We start from the raw sequence: 22938 nt of genomic DNA on the forward strand, positions 1-22938 counted from the left end.
GATGTTTCAGGCTGTGACCCTTCATCAGGATTGAGTTCCTCCAGCATTCTGTGTGTGATCCCCAACTCAGAATTTCAACATAGCTGTGTATAACTTGCTTGCTGCCTGTTTACACCTCAGATGCAGAAGGATTCTTCACTGTTGTTTGCATAACTGGTTTTATCAGTCAGGGTTGTTAGTGCTGAGCTGAACCCTCAAACCTAGAGGACCATTGGACCAGTCTTAGTCTGACCTCTACCCTTTGACCACTTGTCATGGGTGACCCTACCAAGAGCCAAAGCATGAAGCCCTGACTCCAGTCAACACAACTGTCCGGGTCATTGAGGCACACAAGCCTCCAAACCTCAAAACAAGATTGTGGTCCTCATGGACAGTGTGTATAATGTTGTCTGGAATTGTATGATACCAGACCATAAGACATAGGAGCAGAATTTATTAAGTCTGCTGTGCCATTCCATCATGGGTGATTTATTATCCTTCTTAACTCCGTTCTCTTGCCTTCCCCCGTAACCTTTGATACCCTTACTCATTAAGAACCTATCAACCTCTACTTCAAATATGCCCAATGACTTGGCCTACGTCTGTGGCACTGAATTCCACAGATTCATCACCCTCTGGCTAAAGAAATTCCTCCTTATCGCTGTTCTAAAGGATGTCTGAATTTTTGCCCTCTAGTCCAAGACTCTCCTATTATAGGAAACATCTTCTCCAAGTCCACTCTATCTAGGCCTTTCAATATTCAATAGGTTTCAATGAGATCCCCCCCCCCCCCCAAGTAGAGATGGCCATTTTGTGTTTTACTCTGGGTTTCCAGCATCTGGAGAATCTCTTGTAACCAACCCCCACACCCCCCCCCCCCCCCCAAAGTTGGTACATTACTACAATAATTGAGGGGTTTCCTCATTCCTATAAGTACAAGCTCAGAAACATCAAATGTTCTTCATACATTAACCCTTTCATTCCTGGGATCATTCTTGTGAACCTTCTCTGGACCCTCTCCGATGCCAGCCCATCCTTTCTTAGATATGGGGCCCAAGACTGCTCATATTGGTGTAGTTTTGTCTCATGGACTAAAATACAGTGGCAAAATGAAGGGTCTCGGCTCACAACATTGACTGTTATCCTCTTCATAGATGCTGCCTGACTTGCTGATATCCTCCAGCATTATGTGTGTGTTACTGTGGAAAACATCATTCCATACAAAAGTACATTGAGATAGTAAAAGGAGATAGAGTGCCGTAACGCAGGCAGGCAATGATATTTTAACCTGTGAGCTGTTCGCTCAAGAGTCCGATAACAAGTTCAAGGACAGTTTATAAACTAGATCAATGCACACAACATGTAGGGTGAACTCAGCAGTTCAGGCAGAACCTATGGAGAGAAATAAACAGCCAGCATTCAAATCTCTTACTCACTCTTCCTTTAGTTAGTCCTGACGAAGGGTCTCGGCCTGAAATGTCGACTACATCTCTTCCTACAGATGCTGCCTGGCCTGCTGCATTCACCAGCAACTTTGATGTGTGTTGCTTGAATTTCCAGCATCTGCAGAATTCCTGTTGTTAGCATTCAAATAGGTTTCAATAGGTACATTTAATGTCAGAGAAATATATACAATATACATCCTGAAATTCTTTTTCAGGCTCAGACTCTTCGTGGAGACCTAGGGTCAGTAGTGCCTTTAGATTAGATTAGATTATGAGGACATGCAGTCCTCTTTTATTGTCATTTAGTAATGCATGCATTAAGAAATGATACAATGTTCCTCCGGTGTGATATCACAAAACACAGGTCAGACCAAGACTGAAAAACTAACAAAACCACATAATTATTATATATAGTTACAACAGTGTAACAATACCATAACTTGATGAAGAACAGGCTATGGCACAGTAAAAAAGTTCAACGTCTCACGAAAGTCTCACGAAAGTCCCACATCTCACGCAGATGGGAGAAGGAAGAAAACTCTCCCCGCCATGCCCGACCACAGTCCGACTCTGAGTTGTCCGAAAAGTTCGAGCCTCCAATCAGCCCTCTGACACCGAGCACCAAGCACCATCTCTGCCGAACGCTTCGACCCCAGGCTCGGTCGCCAGCAGCAGGCAAAGCCGGGGAGTTTGGGGCCTTCCCTCCAGAGATTCTCGATCACACATTAGCAGCAGTAGCGAACCGGGCATTTCAGAAATTTCTGCAGATGTTCCTCTGTGCCGTCTCATGTCTGTCTCCATCAAATCAGAATTGTGCACGGCATCCTACTTACAAATACAATATCATTTCACCGGAGAGCTGCGTCGCGCCGCCATCTTCTCCTCCCGCCTTTACCACAGCCAAGGCAGCGCACCACTCTTTGTGTACAAAATACCTACCTCTGACCCATCCCCTATATACTTTCCTCCCTTTTCCTTAAAGTTACGCCCTCCTGTTAGCCATTTCCACCCTTTGAAAATATCTCTGACAGTCCACTCTATCTATGCCTCTTATCATCTTGTATACCACTATCAAGTCACTTCTCATCCTCTTTCACTCCAGAGGGAAAAGCCTTAGGTCGTTCAACCTATTCTCATAAAACATGCTCTCTAATCCAGGCCACATCCTGGTAAATCTCCTCTGAACCCTCTCTAAAGCTTCTACATCCTTCCTATAATGAGGAGATCAGAACTGAACACAATATTCCAGGTGTGCTCCAACCAGAATTTTACCTCACAGCTCTCGAACTCAATTCCCCAAATAATGAAGGCTGCTGGATCTAATGGTATTGATCCAGAGGTTCTTTAGAAGTCAAGAATGAGGCATAAAACTCGATGATTACAGCCGTTTTATTAAATATTACAAGAACAAAGATGTTATGATGCACACCCAAATGTGCCATCTCCTGGAGTTTAGATGCTCCGACTCACTGGAATATAGAAGGCTGGTGTGGACCCTTTAAAGATTCAGGCCTGCCCAGCTAATTGGCAACCATGTTTTGGCACCAGGATTTTAATATTTAAAGAGCATCTGAATGGAGGTTCTGTGCTCAGCTGTCCCTCTTCTTTGGATTGTCATCGAGCATCTAGTTTAGAACCCTGTCTTAGTTTATACTCGATTCGTGTGCAGGTTCTAGTCTCGGATACGCCAGCACTTGGGTCCTAACCATCCTCACCTGGGTCTCTCATCACAGTACGATGAAACCTAACATGGACCCAGTGGGGTATCAGAGCATTTGGTCAGCTGCGGCCTGGAGATGCACGACCTTCAGGTTGCCGTGTGCCAGCTATCGCAAGGAGGAAGCCAGAGATGGAAGGGTGAGGCTGATGGTTGCTCTGTGGAGTCAGTCCATCTTCCAACCCCAGACAGAGTCAGATGACACAAAGCTGGGTGGCAGTGTGAAATGTGCGGAGGATGTTGAGATAATGCAGGGTGACTTGGACAGGTTGGGTGAGTGGGCAGATGCATGACAGATGCAGCTTAATATGGATAAATGTGAGGTTATCCACTTTGGTGGCAAGAACAGGAAGACAGATTACTATTTGAATGGTGTCAAGTTAGGAAAAAGAGGAAGTACAACGAGATCTGGGTGTCCTTGTTCATCAGTCACTGAAAGTAAGCATGCAGGTACAGCAGGCAGTGAAGAAAGCTAATGGCATGTTGGCCTTCACAACAGGGGGAGTTGAGTATAGGAGCAAAGAGGTTCAATCCCTTAAGATTATTAAGGGATTAGACACTCTAGAGGCAGGAAACATGTTCCCAATGTTGGGGGAGTCCAGAACAGAGGCCACAATTTGAGAATAAGGGGTAGACCATTTAGAACGGAGTTGAGGAAAAACTTTTTCACACAGAGAGTTGTGGATCTGTGGAATGCTCTGCCTCAGAAGGCAGTGGAGACCAATTCTCTGGATGCTTTCAAGAAAGAGTTAGATAGAGCTCTTAATGATAGTGGAGTCAAGGGATATGGGGAGAAGGCAGGAACGGGGTACTGATTGTGGATGATCAGCCATGATCACAGTGAATGTCGGTGCTGGCTGGAAGCGCCGAATGGCCTACTCCTGCACCTATTGTCTATTGTCTATTGACCCAGGCTCTTGCTGTGGTTTCCTCCTCACTCGATGTTCAAACTCCACCTAGCCCGGTTCCCTTCAGAGTGCAGAAAGGCGGCCTTCATGATCTCTCTCCCAAACTGGGCCATTGCGTATTGGAAGTGAAAGTCAGAGATTTGTTTGGTTTCGGAGGAGTTCATGGCCAACGTGAGGATGGTGTTTCTTCACCCCGGTGGAGCAGACTGAGCCTGAGATGGTCTGATGAAGGAGTGTCAGGACAGTTGGTCAGCAGCCGACCACGCTATCAAGTTTTGGACTTTGGCTGAAGAGAGCGGCTGGAACAGAGAGGCCTGGGCCACTCTGTACCACCACAGACTCCAAGGTAAATTAAAGGATGCCCTTGCGTTTAGAGAGCTAGTTGAGGACTTGGAGGCTCTGATCGACTAGTTCATCTGCCTCGATAATCTACTGGGGGAGCGAAAGTGGGACTAATTCAAGAGTTCGAAGAGAGCTAGCTCGAACCCGGCCCCAATAATTCTCAGTTCCACTTCCCAACCTCAGACAGTGTTCCCTGCTGAAGATCCTGTCGAATACAGGAAAATTGGCTGCATTAGACTCTCTGCCGATGAGAAGTTCCAGCGTTGGAGTCGAGGTTGCTGCTAATACTGAGGGGAAGCAGGTCACCTGCGGGCTGAATTTCCGAAGCTGCAGTCATCAGGAGAACTGCTAAAGCCATCCAGTGTCAGGAGGACTGTGAAAGTAGCTACTCCTAACCCGACTGATTCTGGCGTCGTGCTGAAGGCAGGATCTCTTGAGGAAAGAACTGGCAAGAGGTGAATGCCTTTGTGGACTCTGGGGCAGCTGGTCATTTCCTGGACTTGCAGACCACCTGTCAGTTCACCATACCTCTACAGGAGTTGAGCCAGCCCAAGCCCACAATTGCCCTGGATGGCCGTTCGCGTGGTTCCGGGCAGATCCCGCATCAAATGTTGGTTTTGCAGATGAGGGTAGAGGATCATGCAGAGGATATTTGTTTCTATATCCCCTCACATAGCCCTGATCCTTGGGCACCCTTAGCTGTCCCAGCATAACCCTTCCGTGAACCGGGAGGAAGGGAGGTTCACTGAGTGGTCCGGTCATTGCAAGCGGATATATTTACAGCTTCGTGTTTGGCCCCTAGACTCTTCCGAAACCAGTGGCTGATGAGTGGGGAGACTTTAGTTCAGGTTAACCTGGAGCCTTCAGGAGACCCAGTCCTGCCTTCAAGGATTGACGAGCCAACTCCAGCTAACAGGACTGCGAGTCCCTACCCTATCTAGTTGGGGGAGTGCTGAAACTAGAAAGAGAAGGTCTTTCCTGATCAGGAGCAAACCAAGAAGGTGCTCAAGCAGGCTGGAAGTCTAGCACAAGGAATTCTGCAGATGCTGGAAATTCAAGCAACACACATCAAAGTTGCTGGTGAACGCAGCAGGCCAGGCAGCATCTCTAGGAAGAGGTACAGTTGACGTTTCGGGCCGAGACCCTTCGTCAGGACTAACTGAAGGAAGAGCTAGTAAGACCACCACTCTGCTCCGTCTAGCGGAATTAGTCCTTACTCATAATAATTTCTCCTTTGGCTCCTCCCACTTCCTCCAAACTAAAGGTGTAGCTATGGGTCCTAGCTATGCCCGCCTTTTTGTTGGCTTTGTGGAACAATCTATGTTCCAAACCTGTTCTGGTATCTGTCCCCCACTTTTCCTTCGCTACATCGACGACTGCATTGGCACTGCTTCCTGCACACATGCTGAGCTTGTTGACTTCATTAACTTTGCCTCCAACTTTCACCCTGCCCTCAAGTTTACCTGGTCCATTTCCGACACCTCCCTCCCCTTTCTAGATCTTTCTATCTCTGTCTCTGGAGACAGCTTATCTACTGATGTCTTCTATAAGCCTACTGACTCTCACAGCTATCTGGACTATTCCTCTTCTCACCCTGTCTCTTGCAAAAATGCCATCCCCTTCTCGCAATTCCTTCGTCTCCGCCGCATCTGCTCTCAGGATGAGGCTTTTCATTCCAGGATGAGGGAGATGTCCTTTTTCAAAGAAAGGGGCTTCCCTTCCTCCACCATCAACTCTGCTCTCAAATGCATCTCCCCCATTTCACACACATCTGCTCTCACTCCATCCTCCCACCACCTCACTAGGTATAGGGTTCCCCTGGTCCTCACCTACCACTCCACCAGCCTCCGGGTTCAACATATTATTCTCCGTAACTTCTGCCACCTCCAACGGGATCCCACCACTAAGCACATCTTTCCCTACCCCCCCCCCCCCAGCTTTCCGCAGGGATCGCTCCCTATGCGACTCCCTTGTCCATTCGTCCCCCCCATCCCTCCCCACTGATCTCCCTCCTGGCACTTGTAAGCGGAACACGTGCTATACATGCCCTTATACTTCCTCCCTTACCACCATTCATTACCCCAGACAGTCCTTCCAGGTGAGGCGACACTTCACCTGTGAGTCGGCTGGGTTGATATACTGTGTCCGGTGCTCCCAATGTGGCCTTCTATATATTGGCGAGACCCGACGCAGACTGGGAGATTGTTTTGCTGAACACCTACGCTCTGTCCGCCAGAGAAAGCAGGATCTCCCAGTGGCCACACATTTTAATTCCATATCCCATTCCCATTCTGATATGTCTATCCACGGCCTCCTCTACTGTAAAGATGAAGCCACACTCAGGTTGGAGGAACAGCACCTTATATTCCGTCTGGGTAGCCTCCAACCTGATGGCATGAACACTGACTTCTCTAACTTCCGCTAATGTCCCACCTCCCCCTTGTACCCCATCTGTTATTTATTTATATACACACATTCTTTCTCTCACTCTCCTTTTTCTCCCTCTGTCCCTCTGACTATACCCCTTGCCCATCCTCTGGGTTTTCCCCTCTCCCTCTTTTCCTTCTCCCTGGGCCTCCTGTCCCATGATCCTCTCATACCCCTTTTGCCAATCACCTGTCCAGCTCTTGGCTCCATCCCTCCCCCTCCTGTCTTCTCCTATCATTTTGGATCTCCCCCTCCCCCTCCCACTTTCAAATCTCTTACTAGCTCTTCCTTCAGTTAGTCCTGACGAAACGTCGACTGTACCTCTTCCTAGAGATGCTGCCTGGCCTGCTGCGTTCAGCAGCAACTTTGATGTGTGTTGCTTGAATTTCCAGCATCTGCAGAATTCCTCGTGTTTAAATGAATCTCTTGACCATGTCTGAATGCTCCTATGCATTGAGTTGCTACCGCATGATTGGTTGGTTAGATATTTTTATTAATGAGCAGGAGTATAGGTCTACCTAATAAAGCCGTTGATATACTGTATAGGTGACTATATAAAAATTAAAAACAAGCATAGGAAAGTTATACTTCAAGGAAAATACATGAAAAATAATAATTCTACACCCTAATCCAACAAGGTTAATGAACCATATGTCTTCTCAACCACTTTAGCACAAGCAAAAAATTACGCAGATGCTGGTAATCTTGAGCAACATACACAAAATGCGGGAGAAATTCAGCAAGTTTATTTGTTTCCATAGATACTGCAAAAAAATTCACCTGGTTCAATTTACCAGGAGGCAGGATCTATAATGAGTGACAAGGAGATTGATCCAGAGTTTTCAGCTCAGAAGGCAGGAGACAGGGAATTGGAACAGTTTTCAGATAGAGGAGTGGAAATGGAGAGTTTAACTTTGTTGGCTGAGGACTGCGTACTGTGAGAAATAGAAATGGGCTCTTTGGCCCGACTCATCCATGCTGACCATGTGGCTTCCTTACTGCAACATACTGTAGTTGTAGCCTTCTTCCAGTGAAAGGAAAAGACTTGCATTCACCTAGTGTGGGTAGGGTCCTTGATTAAGCTGGCTGCTTTACTGAGGCACTAGGAAACCTGAGCATTCAAACGTTCAGTGTAAATTTATTATCAAAATACATATATTTCATCTTATATGAGATACTTTATTTTGGGCATTTGCAGTAGAACAAAGAAATATAATAGTCAATGAAAAACTAGACACAAATGAGAACTGATAAACAACAATGTGCAAAAGAAGACAAATTGTTCAAGTTGGTTGTTTGCCTGTCTTTGTGTGTAGTGTAATTGAACCCTGATCTTACAGCTGACACTGTAAAGAGTTGCACTAACCACGAGACTACCGTGCCACCAATGGGTCATAAAGTCTAACCCAGGCAGCATCCTGGTGAACCTCTTCTGAATCCTCTCTAAAGCCTCCACACCCTTCCTGTGCAGAGGGTTGATCAGAACTGGTATTGGTAATTGGTTTATTAGTGTCACCTCTACTGAGATGCAGACAATTAATTCTCTATATAACAAATAGAGAAACAGAATGAAGAATTTTATGTTGCATTTACAGAGAAAGTGCAGTGCAGGCAAACGGCATGTGGCATAGCAGTTAACGCCACATTTTATAGCGCCAGCAATCACCAATTGGTATACAATTCTTGACACTGTCTGCACGGAGTTTGTATTTTCTCCCTGTGACCACATGGGGTGCTCCAGTTTCCAAAGACATTCAGTTAGGGTTAGTAAGTTGTTGGCATGCTACATTGGCACCAGAAGCATGGCGACACTTGCAGGCTGTCCTCAGTACAATTCTCACGCTGTGTCGGTCATTGATGCAAACAACGCCTTTCATTGTATGTTTTGATATACATGTGACAAAAAAAGCCAATCTTTATAAGTTGCAAGGGCCATGAGCTGTTTGCCTCATAAAAAAGATGAGAAGTTGCTTGGACACCACACCCAGCATCAGCTCCATAGCAGTCTGTTACATCATCGCCATGGTTCAGCCACACTTAGGTTAGATTATGAGGGTGCGCAGTCCTCTTTTATTGTCATTTAGTAATGCATGCATTAAGAAATGATACAATGTTCCTCCAGTATGATATCACAGAAACCCAAGACAGACCAAGACTGAAAAACTGACAAAAACCACATAATTATAACATATAGTTACAACAGTGCGAGCAATACCATAACTTGATGAAAAATAGACCATGGGCACAGTAAAAAATGTTCAAAGTCTCTCGAAAGTCCCAACATCTCACGCAGACGGGAGAAGGAAGAAAACTCTCCCTGCCATGAGCTTCCAGCACTGCAAACTTGCCAATGCAGCATCCTGGAAGCACCCGACCACAGTCGGACTCTGAGTCGTCCAAAAACCTCGAGCCTCCGACCAGCCCTCCGACACCGAGCACCGAGTACCATCTCTGCCGAGCGCTTCGACCCCATCCCCGGCCGCCAGCAACAGGCAAAGCCGAGGATTTGGGGCCTTCCCTCCAGAGATTCTCGATCGCACAGCGGCAGCGAACCGGGCATTTCAGAAATTTCTCCAGATGTTCCTCCATGCTTCTCACATCTGTCTCCATCAAATCAGAATTGTGCACGGCCCCTAATTAACAGATACAATATCATTTCACCGGAGAGGCCACACGCGCTGCGTCGCGCCGCCATCTTCTCCTCCTGCCTTTACTTGGAGTATTGCCTTCTGTTCGCCTCGTTATAGGAAGAACGTGGAAGCTTTAGAAAGGCTGCAGAGATGCTGCCTGGACCAGAGAGCACATCCTATGAGGTTAGTTTCAGCAAGCTTGGGCTTTTCTCTTTGGAAGTGACTTGATAGAATTGTACAAGATGATAAGAGGCATAGATTGAGTAGACAGTCAGTGACTTCTTCCCTGGGAGGAAATGGCTAATGCAAGGGGGCATGACTTTAAGCAGATTGGAGGAAGCTATGGGGGGTGTGGGGGGAGATGTCAGAGATGTTTTTTTTAAACATAGAGGCAGGTCTGTGGAACGCCCTGCCAGACATGCTCACTATGTTTTCCCTCTTATTTTGCACTACTTATTTAATTTTAAAAACCTACATATTTCTTATTGTGATTTATTTTTTTTATAAGACCATATGACATAGGAGCAAAATTAAACATTTGGCCATTAAGTCTGCTCTGCCATTTCATCATGGCTGATCCATTTCCCTCTCAACCCCAATCTCCTGCGTAGTCCCCATAATCCTTCATGCCCTGACTAATCAAGAATCTATCAACCTCTGCCTTAAACACACCCGATAACCTGGCCTCCACAGCCAGCTGTGGCAACGAATTCCACAGATTCACCAGCCTCGTCCTCATCCCCATTCTAAATAGACGTACCTCAATTCTGAGGCTGTGCGCTCTGGTCCTAGACTCTCCACTATAAGAAACATCCTCTCCACATCCACTCTATCTAGGCCTTTCAACATTCGATATGTTTCAGTGAGGTTCCCCCTCCCCCCCCCATACTTCTAAATTGCAGTGAGTACAGGACCCAAACCATCAAACACTCTTCATCTGATAACCCTTTCATTCCTGGAATCCCTCTCGTGAACCTCCTCTGAACTCTCTCCAATGTCAGGACATTCTTTCTTAGATAAGGGGCCTACAACTGCTCACAATGCTCTACGTGAGGCCTCGCCAGTGCTTTATAAAACCTCAGCATCACATCCTTTATTATGCATTACACTGTACCTCTGTCACTGAACAACAGATTTCTCACCATATGCCAGTGACATTAAACCTGATTCTGATTCTGGTAGAGGCAGATACATTGGGGACATATAGATGGATTATAGAAAAATGGAGGGCTATATGTGAGGGAAGTGTTAGATTGATCTTGGAGTAGGTTAAAAGATCGACACAACACCGTGGACCGAAGGGGCCTATAGACTTTTATATTGTATATTTTATGCTCGATGTTCTGTATTAAATGAGGTGTGATTGAGGAACGAGTTCAGGTTTTTAGAGTCCATTTATCGGTGACAACACATCTTTCTTGAGGGAAGACCAAAGCTGTCCACAGCACCCCAGGTGTATTTCACCAGGGTTCTGTATCACTGCAGAAGAATCCTTTACACTTGTCTTCGATCCTCCCACCATGAAGTTCAGCAGTGGAAGAGTCGCCAGTGACTGTAATTGTACTGGGTGCTAAATAAAGATTGTCACATGCCTGGCATTCCTTATCCCTGCTGTTTACAGATCTCTACAGACGTTTCTTCACCCTGTCGTCAGGATCACTGTTTGCGGGATATGGTAAGAGGCTCCCGCTAAGTCCTTGTGTCAGAGTCACCTTCCCATTCCTTCCTGTGGGAGGTGGAGGAGGTACTTTTCAAGTGCTGACCTAAATACCCCTTGCAATCGTAGGTGCCATCTCCTCCCAGCTCGGCATTGGGAAACCCCATTGTTTTCTCTTCCTCGATCCTGGGAGGATGGTGTCGCTTAGCCGGGATCCCTGGGCTGGTTCCTCCTCTCTGGACAGGATGTGTGCCAGTCTGTTGGATGGCTGAGCAGTCGCCCCAGCTCCACAGCTCAGCCCCTCGATGGCTGAACAATGCTGACTACGGACAGAGGAACTGGCTTGTGCTGTCTTCATCTGGCTTCCCCCCAACACCACAGCCGGTAGGAACAGATTCCCAGAGACGCCAGGTTAATGCACATCCAAGGGGTTCAAAGATTGTGAATGGTGTGTCGTTGTTACTGCAGTAACCAAACACCCACCTCTCTAACTCTATTGTATCCTCTCTGTCCTCTCTAATCCCATCTCTCTCTCTCTCCCTCCCTCTCTCTCTCTCTCCCTCTCTCTCTCTCTCTCTCTCTATTCTCCAATGTTTCCTCTCTACTCTCTCTCTGTCCCCGCATCTCTCCCTTTGTGTCCTCCCTTTCCATCTCTTGCTTATCCACCTTTGTCAAAGCCCCCTCCCCACTCAATGCTCCCCTTCCCCCTCTCTTCCCTCCCTCCTACTTTTCTCACTCCTCTCCTCACTCCCCCCTCACTCACCCCCCCCACTCTCCCCCACTCACCTCCTCACCCCCCACTCCCGCCTCACCCCTCCTCACTCCCCCCTCCCAACCCTTTCACCCCCCCCCCGTACTCTGCCCCTGTACCCTGGTATCAGATGTTGTTCAATAACGTTCCTGTGAAGTGCCTTGGGATCTTTTACTATATTAAAGATGGTTCAGAAATAAAACCTGTCACTGCTCCAGCCCAGAAGTAGCTCATTGGCCAAGAGTCCCTCAGCCAAGGCCTGCGACTTGGATCTCAGTATAAAAACTAATCTCTGTACCAGAGCCTTACTGTGACAGGTGTGGCTCCCACTACAGTGTAAGGTTCTTCTGCAAATGGAGAGGGAGATGCAACCCCTCAATTATTATAGTAATGTACCACCCCAGGGGGGCTCACATGAGTGGCAATAGTCAAGAGATTCTGCAGATGCTGAAAATCCAGAGTAACACACACAAAATGGCCCTATTTAGTGGGGGATCTCACTGAAACTTATTGAATATTGAAAGACCTAGATAGAGTAGATGTGGAGAAGATGTTTCCTCCAGTGGGGAAGTCAAGAACTAGAGGGCACAAGCTCAGAATAGAAGGATGTCCTTTTAGAACAAAGATGTGGAATCTTTTTAGCCAGGGGGTGGTGAATCTGTGGAATTCATTGCCAGAGATGGCTGAGGAGGCCAAGTCATTGCATATATTTAAAGTGGAGATTGATAGGTCCTTGATTAGTAAGGACATCAAATGTTACAGGGAGGAAGCAAGAGAATGGGGTTGAGAGGGATAATAAATCACCCATGATGGAATGGCAGAGAAACTCAATGGTCTGAGTGGCCGAATTCTGCTTCTGTCTAATGGTGTTATAGCCATATCTGATCCTGAGATCACCCTCTCTCTCTCACTGCAGATTCCACCACTGATTCTCGGTCCCAACCCATCCCGGCCGAGCTCTACAGCCCCATCACCTCGGACGAGGAGTACCTCAGCCCCTTGGAGGAACCCAGCGACCTAGCGTACAAAGGCAGGCAGGCTGTGCTGCCACGCGAGGCTGAAGGGCAGCGAAGTGCAGACGAGCGGCAGACTGTCATCAGAAGCCACTTCAAAGCCCCGCCCACCTTTGAGGTAAGCACAGTCCAGGCCTGGAATTCTGCGCAGAACTTCAGACAGGGAGAGGTTAGACGTAGGAACAGAAAGAGTCCATTCACCACCTCAAACCCAGCCCAGAACTCAATGGGGTTATTGACCAATTAACCTACTAACCCGTTCATCTCTGGAATGTGGGAGGAAACTGGAGCATCCCAAGGAAACTCGCAGTCACGGGGAGAACACACAAACTCGTTATAGACAGCAGAAGAATTGAACCTGGGTCACTGGCACTATAATACTGTTACACTAACCATGCCATCCGCACGATACTATATAGCCTTACAGCTTATAGTCTATGTGTACTGCACTGTCTCTGTAGTTGTTACACTTTACTCTGTATTCTATTACTGCTTTACCTTGTTCTACCTCAATGCACTGTGATCTGATCTGTATGAACAGTATGCAAGACAAGCTCTTCACCGTATCTCTGTACTTGACGATAACAAACCAATTCTAATTCCAGTTTCAGTTTATAGCCAGTGCCAGTCTAGCATTCCTTATCCACTTCCCTGTCCTCTTGCCAAGAGTAGAACATTACAGAACAATACAGCCCTTCAGCCCACACTGTTGTGCCAGCCTTTTAACCTACAGTATTCTAATATCAATCTAACCCTCCCCCTGCCCCACATCTCCTATCTTGGCCTTAAATGTACCCGAACTCCCTGCCCCCACAACTCTCTGAAGCAAGGAGTTCCAAAGACTCTCAACCCTCTATTATAGAAATACTCACATCTCTCAGACCTGGTTAGATGTCTCTTTATTCTGGAACTGTGCCCTCTGACACTACACTCTCCCATGAGAGGGACATCATCTCAGAGTTTACCCTCCAGAGAATCTCTTGCGTTTCTCAGTGACTAGAACATAGAACATTACAGCACAGTATAGTCCCTTCAGCCAATGATGTGCCGATCTTTTAACCTACCCCAAAATCAATCTGACCCCTCCTTCTCACATAGCCTTCCATTTTTCTATCATCCAAGTGTCTATCTACGAGACTCTTAAATGCCCCGAATGTATCTGGCTCTACTGCCCCTAGCAGTGCATTTCATGTGCCCACCACTCTCTGTGTAAGGACCTTATCTCTGACATTCCCCTCCCATACTTTCCTGTCATCACCTTAATAATATGTCCCCCTTCCTGGACACCCTGCCCTGGTCCCTCTGTCTCCAAGCCTACTATGGCAAGGACACTCCACCCCACACTGATGATCCCTTCTCCTGTCTTCATCCCTCCTCCTCCTTCTGGACATGCCACCCTGGTCCTCTGCCTGCTCTGGACCTTTTCATTGCCAACTGCCGATGGAACATCATTCGTCGACTTCAACACTCCCCTCTCCAATTTCAACTTCACTCCTTCCGAACGCTCTGCTCTCCACTCCCTCCGCACTAATCCTGATCTCACCATCAAACCCTCAGATAAGGGGGATGCTGTGGTAGTCTAGTGTACTGACCTCTACCTTGCTGAGGCTCAGCAACAACTCTCAGACACCTCCTCTTTTTTGCCCCTCGAACATGACCCCACTAAGAAACACCAGGCCATCGTCTCCCACACCCTCACCGACCTTATTAGCTCTGGGAATCTCCCATCCACTGCCTCCAACCTCATAGTTCCCACACCCCGCACTTCCTGTTCCTATCTCCTACCCAAGATCCATAAACCCACTTGTCCAGGTAGATCCATTATTTCAGCTTGTTCCTGCCCCACTGCATGCCTTGACTCTGTTTTATCCCTGCTCATTCAGTCCCTCCCTACCTACATCTGTGACTCTTCACACACTCTGGATCTTTTCAATGATTTCAAGTTCCCTGGCTCCAATCATCTTATTTTTTACCATGGATATCCAGGCCCTATACTCCTCTATCTCCAACCCAGAAGGCCTCAAAGCTCTCCTTTCCTTTCTGGACACCAGACTCAACCGGTTCCCGTCCACCACCGCTCTCCTCCATCTAGCGGAACTTGTCCTCACTCTTAATAATTTCTCCTTTGGCTCCTCCCACCTCCTTCAAACAAAAGGTGTAGCCATGGGCACTCACATGGGTCCCAGCTACGCCTACCTTTTTGTTGGCTATGTGGAACAGTCTGTGTTCCAAGACTACACTGGTGTTCATCCATCACTTTTTCTACGCTATTGAACTGGTGCTGTTTCCTGCACCCATGCGGATGTTGTTGACTTCATCAACTTTGCCTCCGACTTCCATCCTGCCCTCAAATTTACCTGGTCCATTTCCGACACCTCCCTCCCCTGTCTCTATCCCTGGAGACAGCTTATCTACTGATGTCCATTATAAACCAATGGACTCTCACAGCTACCTTCCCATCCTATTACTTGTAAAAACGTCATCCCTTTCTCTCAATTCTTCTGCCTCCACTGCATCTGCTCTCAGGATGATGCTTTTCATTCCAGAGCAAAGGAGATGTCCTCCTTCTTCAAAGAAAGGGGCTTCCCTTCCCCCACCATCAACACTGCTCTCAACTGCATCTCTTCCATTTCACCTACATCTGCTCTCAGCCCATCCTCCTGCTGTCCTACCAGGGATAGGGTTCCTCTTGTCCTCACCTACCACTCCGCCAGCCTCTGCGTTCAGCAAATAATTCTCCGCAACTTCCGCCATCTTCCCCCCTCCCCCCTTCTTCTAATCTCCAGCAAGTACAGGCCCAGAGCCATCATAAGCTTCTTTTATGTTTACTCTTTCTTTCCTTGGATTACCCTAGTGAACATCCTCTGGACCCTCTTCAATCCCAACCTATCCTTTCTTAGATAAGGGGCACAAAACTTGTCTCCCTCCGGTATCCCAACCTGGAGGCTGTCTCCCTCTGGGTTCCCACCCTCAGTGACCTGCTCTACCCTTCAAACAGGGCTGCCATATTAGGTGCCGAGACATTGTTCCATGTCTCAGTCCCACTCAGCCCAACCACTCGAGGGCCTTTGATATATTCCCACCCCTGTCCCACCAACTGCTGACCATGTTATGTATCTTTGTTTAGGTGCCTTTGAGCAACCAGACTGCAGTGGAAGGAGAGAACGTTAGTCTGACCGTGTGCGTGCAGGGCGAGCCAAAACCTATCATTTACTGGTGAGTGAGAGCCCTGGGACTTCTGGCTGAGGTCACCACACCCTACAGCTACCCCTCCAAGTCATGTACCACCCTAACTTAGAACTCTATAGCAGTCAGCCGCATCTCATGAAGGAGTCTTACAAGATCAGTTAGGGTTCCCATTTGGAAAGCTTCCACTCACCGAAGTGTGTGGGGGAAATAATAATCATAATTTTTATTATTAACTCTACACTTGTATGCACTTAGATTAACACTACCTGGGACAGACGGAGGAAGAAGAATAAAAATAACAGATATTAAAAATTTACACAACAGTCAGATAAAACTTCTAAGGATGAACTTTCATCAACAAAACCAGGATTTAGTACTCCGTGCGAGCATATGCAATTCTGATAAGAAGTACACACCACTAAACTTAAATGAGAGCACAACCCAGAAAAATGAAGAAATTATCACTATTGAAGAAAGAATTAACCAGAAGAAGAGCGTAACCCTCCATGGAAGACATCCCCACCATATGAGCAGACTAGATGTCAACAAAGAAGTATCGAATGCCTGGCTCAGAGTTGGAGAACTCTTCCCAGAAACAGAAGGGTTCCTTGTGGCAATACAGGACCAGGTGGTAAACACAAAAAAAATTATCAAAAATACATAATAAAAGACCAACAAATTCAAGACGATAAATACAGAAAATGCTATGAGAAACCAGAAACAGTCTAACACATCACAGGATCCTGCAGCAGTTTAACTCAATCTGATTACAGGCACAATCAAGTGGCAAACATCATTCACCAAAGACTTGTTTTAAAATACAAACTCATAAAAGAAACTATACCATACTATAAATACAAGCCTGATCCAGTTTTAAAGTCAGAGCCCCACAGATGATATTACCACTGATCCATTATTACCAATAGGGCAATCCATAATAATCATCCAGATACAATAACACAGGATAAACAAGCAAGAATAACTTACTTAATAGATATAGCCATTCCAAACACACAAGTGCAAAAATCAATAAGTGAAAAACACCAGAAAAATGCTGAGTTAAAAGCGGAAATTGAAAGACTATGGAACATGAACAAGGTATACATTGTCCCAATAGTAATATCTACAACTGGTATCATCCCAAAGTCACGACACAATAGCATTAAACGATTAGACCTTTACAGTAATATCTATGTAAATCTTCAGAAATCCACAATACTAAACATCACTAGAATAGTCTGAAAGTTCCTAGCAATTGAGAGATGAGTGTGCTTAGCTCTGCCCATATCAGGTTTTACCAGCTTGATATAAGAAAAAATTAAAAATCAATAATAATAATATTAACTTATTTATAGAGCACTTTTCATGCAGACGATGTAGTTCAAAGTGCTTTATAATATGATAAAATGCAAGCATGAAAATAAAATTAAAAATAAAAATTAACATGAAAATAAAAGACAAAAAGATGTTAGTTAAAAACAAGGTTAAATAAATAGGTTTTGAGCTGGCATTTAAAAGTATCAACTCAGTCAGCTTCCCTAATAGGTTCAGTTATTGAATTCCACAATTTCGGAGCATAGTTCAAAAAAGGAGACATGTCAATTATCCTTTGAGGGAGATTGTTTAAATTTAAGAGACCAGTGAAAGAAGGCCTGGGCACTCCAGCAGGATTATAAAACATAAGTGATTCTGTGGTGTATGCCGGTCTCAGACCATTGGGAGCTTTAAAAATGAGTAAGAAAACTTTAAAATCAATTCTAAAAGATACAGGAAGTCAATGCAGAGTAGATAGGACAGGAGTGGTATGTTCCCTCATCCTGGTTTTATGCCTCTAACCAGTGGGCAGAGATATTGAACACAACCTAGTTGTCATAACTAATAACATCATAGAGATTTATAGGACAGAAACAGGCCCTTCAGCCCATCATGCCCATGACCATCTTCACCAGTCCCATTGACCAATGTTAGGACCACATCCTTCTATGCCTCATCTAAATATCTCTTAAACATGGTATCTATTTGATTCCACGAGCGAGTTCCAATACCAACAACTCTGTGTAAAAATAAACTTGCCCATCTGAAATCAATTACTTTCCCCAAACAGTAATGCTGATCAACATCTCCACTACTAATCCAACCCACCACCAGCCCTTTATCATTTACTGTCAGTCACCTTATGTACAGACACTCCTGTGCCAAGTGTCACTTTCTGATCATATAAATATATCTTATATATATAGATTCATTATATTTATTGTGTTTTTTATTGAGTTCTTTATCTTATTGTGGGTTTTTTTTGTGCTGCATGGGATCCAGAGTAACAATTATTTCATTATCCTCTACACATGTGTACTGGAAATAGCATTAAACAATCTTGAAATCCTGAATTCCTTTAAAATTTCCTTCCTCTCACCTGAAAACTATAGAGTTATAGAGACCACAGCTCAGACACAGTCCTTCAGTCCATCCAGCCTATGCCAAACTGTTATTCCCCCTCGTCCCATCGGCCTGCACCCGGACCATAACCCTCCATATTCCTCTTGAGGGGTGAGTTATAGGGAAAGGTTGAACAGGTTTGGACTTTATTCCCTGGAGTGTAGAAGAATGAGGGGAGATTTGATAGAGGTATACAAAATTATGAGGGGTATACGCAGAGTAAATGTAAGCAGGCTTTTTCCACTGAGGAAGAGGGAGACCAGGGCTAGAGGTCATATGTTAAGCATGAAAGATAAAATGTTTAAGAGGAACCTAAGGTGGAACTACTTCAGTCAGAGGGTGGAGTGACACTCACAACGCACTGGAGGAACTCAGCAGGTCGGGTAGCATCCATGGAAACGATCAGTCAACGTTTCGGGCTGGAACCCTTCGTCGTGGAGTGAGTGTGGAACAAGCTGCCATTGGAAGTGGTGGATGTGGGTTCAATTCAAACATTTCAGAAAATTGAAGTTTAATTGGAGTAAGGGGAAATATGAGGCTATCAGGCAGGAACTTGGAAGCATAAGTTGGAAACAGATGTTCTCAGGGAAATGTATGGAAGAAATGTGGCAAATGTTTAGGGGATATTTGCGTTCCAATGAGGCAGGGAAAGGATGGTAGGGTACTGGGAACTGTGGTGTGCAAAGGCTGTTGTAAATCTAGTCAAGAAGAAAAGAAGAGCTTACGAAAGGTTCAAAAAGCTAGGTAATGATAGAGATCTAGAAGATTATAAGGCTAGCAGGAAGGAGTTTAAGAATGAAATTAGGAGAGCCAGAAGGGGCCATGAGAAGGCCACAGGATTAAAGAAAACCCCAAGACATTCTACAAGTATGTTAAGAGCAAGAGGATAAGACGTGAGAGAATAGGACCAATCAAGTGTGACAGTGGAAAAGTGTGTATGGAACTGGAGGAGATAGCAGAGGTACTTTAATGAATACTTTGCTTCAGTATTCGTTAAGGAAAAGGATCTTGGCGGTTATAGGGAGGACTTACATTGGACTGAAAAGCTTGAGCATGTAGGTATTAAGAAAGAGGATGTGCTGGAGCTTTTGGAATGCATCAAATTGGATAAGTCACCGGGACTGGACAAGATGTACCCTAGGCTACTGTGGGAGGCGAGGGAGGAGATTGCTGAGTCTCTGGCGATGATTGGAGGGTTGCGGATATTGTTCCATTATTCAAGAAAGGGTGTAGAGATAGCTTAGGAAATTATAGACCTGTGAGTCTTACTTCAGTGGTTGGTAAGTTGTTGGAGAAGGTCCTGATAGGCAGGAACCTGAGGATTTTGAGGATGTGACTAAACACATTAATGATGGGAGAGCAGTAGATGTAGTGAATATGGATTTCAGCAAGGCATTTGATAAGGTACTCCATGCAAGGCTTATTGCGAAAGTAAGGAGAAAATCTTACAGCAGTATCACTGACACAGAGCATCGAAATGAATTGATCTGTATGAACAGTATGCAGGCTCTTTGCTGTACCTTGGTACAGTGGTGCTGGAAAGTCTGTGAACCCTGTAGAATTTTATCTATTTCTGCATAAATATGACATAAAATGAGATCAGATCTTCACTTCAGTCCTAAGTTTAGATAAAGAGAAGTCAATTAAATAAGTAGCAGAAAAACATTATACTTAATTTATATAATGAGGAAAATGATCCAATATTACATGTATTTGCTGGAAAAAGTTTGTGAACCTTTGCTTTCAGTAACCGGTGTGACCCCCTCGGAGAGCAATAACTTCAACCAAACTTTTTTGGTAATTGTTGATCAGTCCTGCACATTGGCTTGGAGGAATTTTAGGCCATTCCTCCTTACAAAATTGCTCTGGGATGTTGGTGGGCTTACTTGCATGAACTGCTTGTTTCATTTCTATAGGATTAAGGTCAGGACTTTGACTTGGCCATTCCAAAACACAAATATTCTTTTTTAAACCATTCTGTTGTTGATTTACTCTTGTCTTTTGGATCATTGTCTTGTTGCATTATCAAACTTCTTATTAAGCTTCAGACGATGGACTGCTAACCCGACATTTTCCTATAAAATATCTTGATACAATTTTGAATTCATTGTTCCCTCAATGATTGCAAGCTGTCCAGGCCCTGAGGCAGCAAAGCAGCCCCAAACCATGATGCTCCTTCCACCGTGCTTCACAGATGGGATGAGGTTTTGGTGTTGGTGTGCAGTGACCTTTTCCTCCAAACATAGTAATGTGCATTTCTGCCAGAAAGTTCAACTTTTGTCTCATACATCTACAGAACAAAGTCCCAGAGGCATTGTAGAACATCCAGGTGGTCTTTTGCAAATTTGAGATGTGCAGCAATCTTTTTGGAGAACAGTCATTTCCTCCATGGTGACCTTCCATGAACACCGTTCTTTTTCAGTGTTTTTCTTATAGTTGATAAATGAACAAAGACTTCAGCAAGTTCTAGAGATTTCTGCAGGTCTTTTGCTGTTACCTTTGGGTTCTTTTTCACTTCCTTCTGCACTGCACATTGTCCTCTGGGTGTGATCTTTGCAGGATGCCCACCCCTAGAGAGAGTAGCAACAGTACTGAGTTTCTTCCATTTGTAGGCAATTTCTCTTACTAAGAACTGGTAAACACTTGGATCTTTAGAAATGCTTTTGTAGCCTTTTCCAGCTTTATGAATCTCTAGAATTCTACTTCTAAGGTCCTTAGAAAGTTGTTTTGATCGTGGCATGGTGCACGTAAACAGGCTCTGTCAGTAACCTGACATTGTGTGTCTTTTATATAGGGCAGGGCACCTGTACAACCCACACCTCCAATCTCATCTCATTGATCGGAACATATGGCTCCAAATAGCTTTTGTAGAAGGCATTACCCCAGAGGTTCAGATACTTTTTCCAACAAATTCATGTAATATTGGATCATTTTTCTCAAATAAATGAACAAGTATAATTTTTTTTGTGTTAATTATTTAATTGGGTTCTCCTTATCTAGTTTTAGGACTTCCGTGAAGATCTGATCACATTTTAAGTCATATTTGTGCAGAAATAGAAATTCTATAGGGTTTACAAACTTTCTAGCACCACTGTACACATGGCAATAATAATAAGACCGTAAGACATAAGAGCAGAATTAGTCCATTTGGCCCATCAAGTCTACTCCACCATTCCCCCATAGCTGATTCTCAATACCATTCTCCTGCCTTCTCCCTGTAACATTTGACGCCCTTACTAATCAAGAGCCTATCAACCTCCACTTTAAATATACCCAATGATTTAGTCTCCACAGCCATATGTGGCAATGAATTCCACAGATTCACTATCCTCTGGCTAAAGAAATTCCTCCTCATCTCTGTTATAAAGGGACGTCTTTCCATAATGAGGCTGCGCGCTCCGGTCCTAGACTCCCCCACTATAGGAAACATGCACTCCACATTCATTCCATCCAGGCCTTTAAATGTTCAATAGTATTCAACGTTTGATAGTACTACCAGTGCCCAGACCATTCCACCAAACCAAGCCTCCATGCTTGGAGTCTTGGGTGATTCCTGAAGGCTTGGAAGTGGTGGGAAGGCTGGCACCCCACTTCCAGCAGCCCCGCGCACTGACCACTTGTCTCACCTTTAATCAGAAACAGTATTGTTGTATAATAACTGTTCAGGAACAGTTATTACCCCTCAGCCATCAGACTCTTGATCCAGAGGGGATAACTTTACTTCACTGAACTGTTCCCACAAACTATGGACTTACTTTCAAAGACTCTTCATTTCATGTTCTCAATATTTATTGTTTATTAATTATTATTAGTATTTCTTTCTTTCTTTCATTTTGTATTTGTACAGTCTATCGTGCTTTGTCCGTCTTGTTTGGTGTGTTCTTTCAGTGATTCTATTACATTTCTTTGTATTTACTGTGAATGCCTGTGAGAAAATAAAGCTCAGGGTTGTATATGTGTAGTTTGGTAATGAATTTACATTGAACTTTTTGGCGGCAGGCTACGGAACCGGGAGCCGGTGAAGGCCGACAGCCGCCACCACATGCTGGAGGGTGAGGGCGGACGGTTCCACCTCAATATCATGGCCGTGCAGAGGTCCGACTCTGGAATGTACTCCTGCAAGGCCATCAATGAGTATGGCACCAAACAGTGTAGCAGCAAACTGGAGGTGAAAGGTGAGTGTTCGGTGTCTCTTCCCATCGCCAAGCTTGGGCGTAGACCCTCAGAGTAATCATCTGTGTGTGCATTCACAGTCGCTAGTGATTTCACTGGACCCATTCACAGAGTGCAGCGGATACTGAGTAGATGGACTGTTAAAGGATATCTGATTAGGCACTACGTAATAGAAATGTTAGCAAATTTTAAGTATTTGGGAATCAGAATCTTAGAATCAGGTTTAATATCACTGACATATGCTATGAAATTTGTTGTTTTGTAGCAGCAG

At 45.1% G+C, this 22938-nt stretch overlaps 1 protein-coding gene across 10 annotated transcripts in view; it reads left to right on the top strand.

Annotated features, from left to right (window-relative positions):
• Positions 1-22938, top strand: part of spega (striated muscle enriched protein kinase a) — a 392740-nt gene that overhangs the window by 134190 nt on the left and 235612 nt on the right. For all 10 annotated transcript variants that reach the window (XM_072261057.1, XM_072261052.1, XM_072261055.1 and 7 more), the window contains 3 exons: positions 12773-12987; positions 15997-16085; positions 22494-22669. In XM_072261057.1, the coding sequence (XP_072117158.1) occupies positions 12773-12987; positions 15997-16085; positions 22494-22669 (480 nt within the window). The remainder of the gene's footprint in view (positions 1-12772; positions 12988-15996; positions 16086-22493; positions 22670-22938) is intronic.

The sequence above is a fragment of the Mobula birostris genome, chromosome 6 (genome assembly GCF_030028105.1).
Source record: "Mobula birostris isolate sMobBir1 chromosome 6, sMobBir1.hap1, whole genome shotgun sequence".
Taxonomy (NCBI): domain Eukaryota; kingdom Metazoa; phylum Chordata; class Chondrichthyes; order Myliobatiformes; family Myliobatidae; genus Mobula; species Mobula birostris.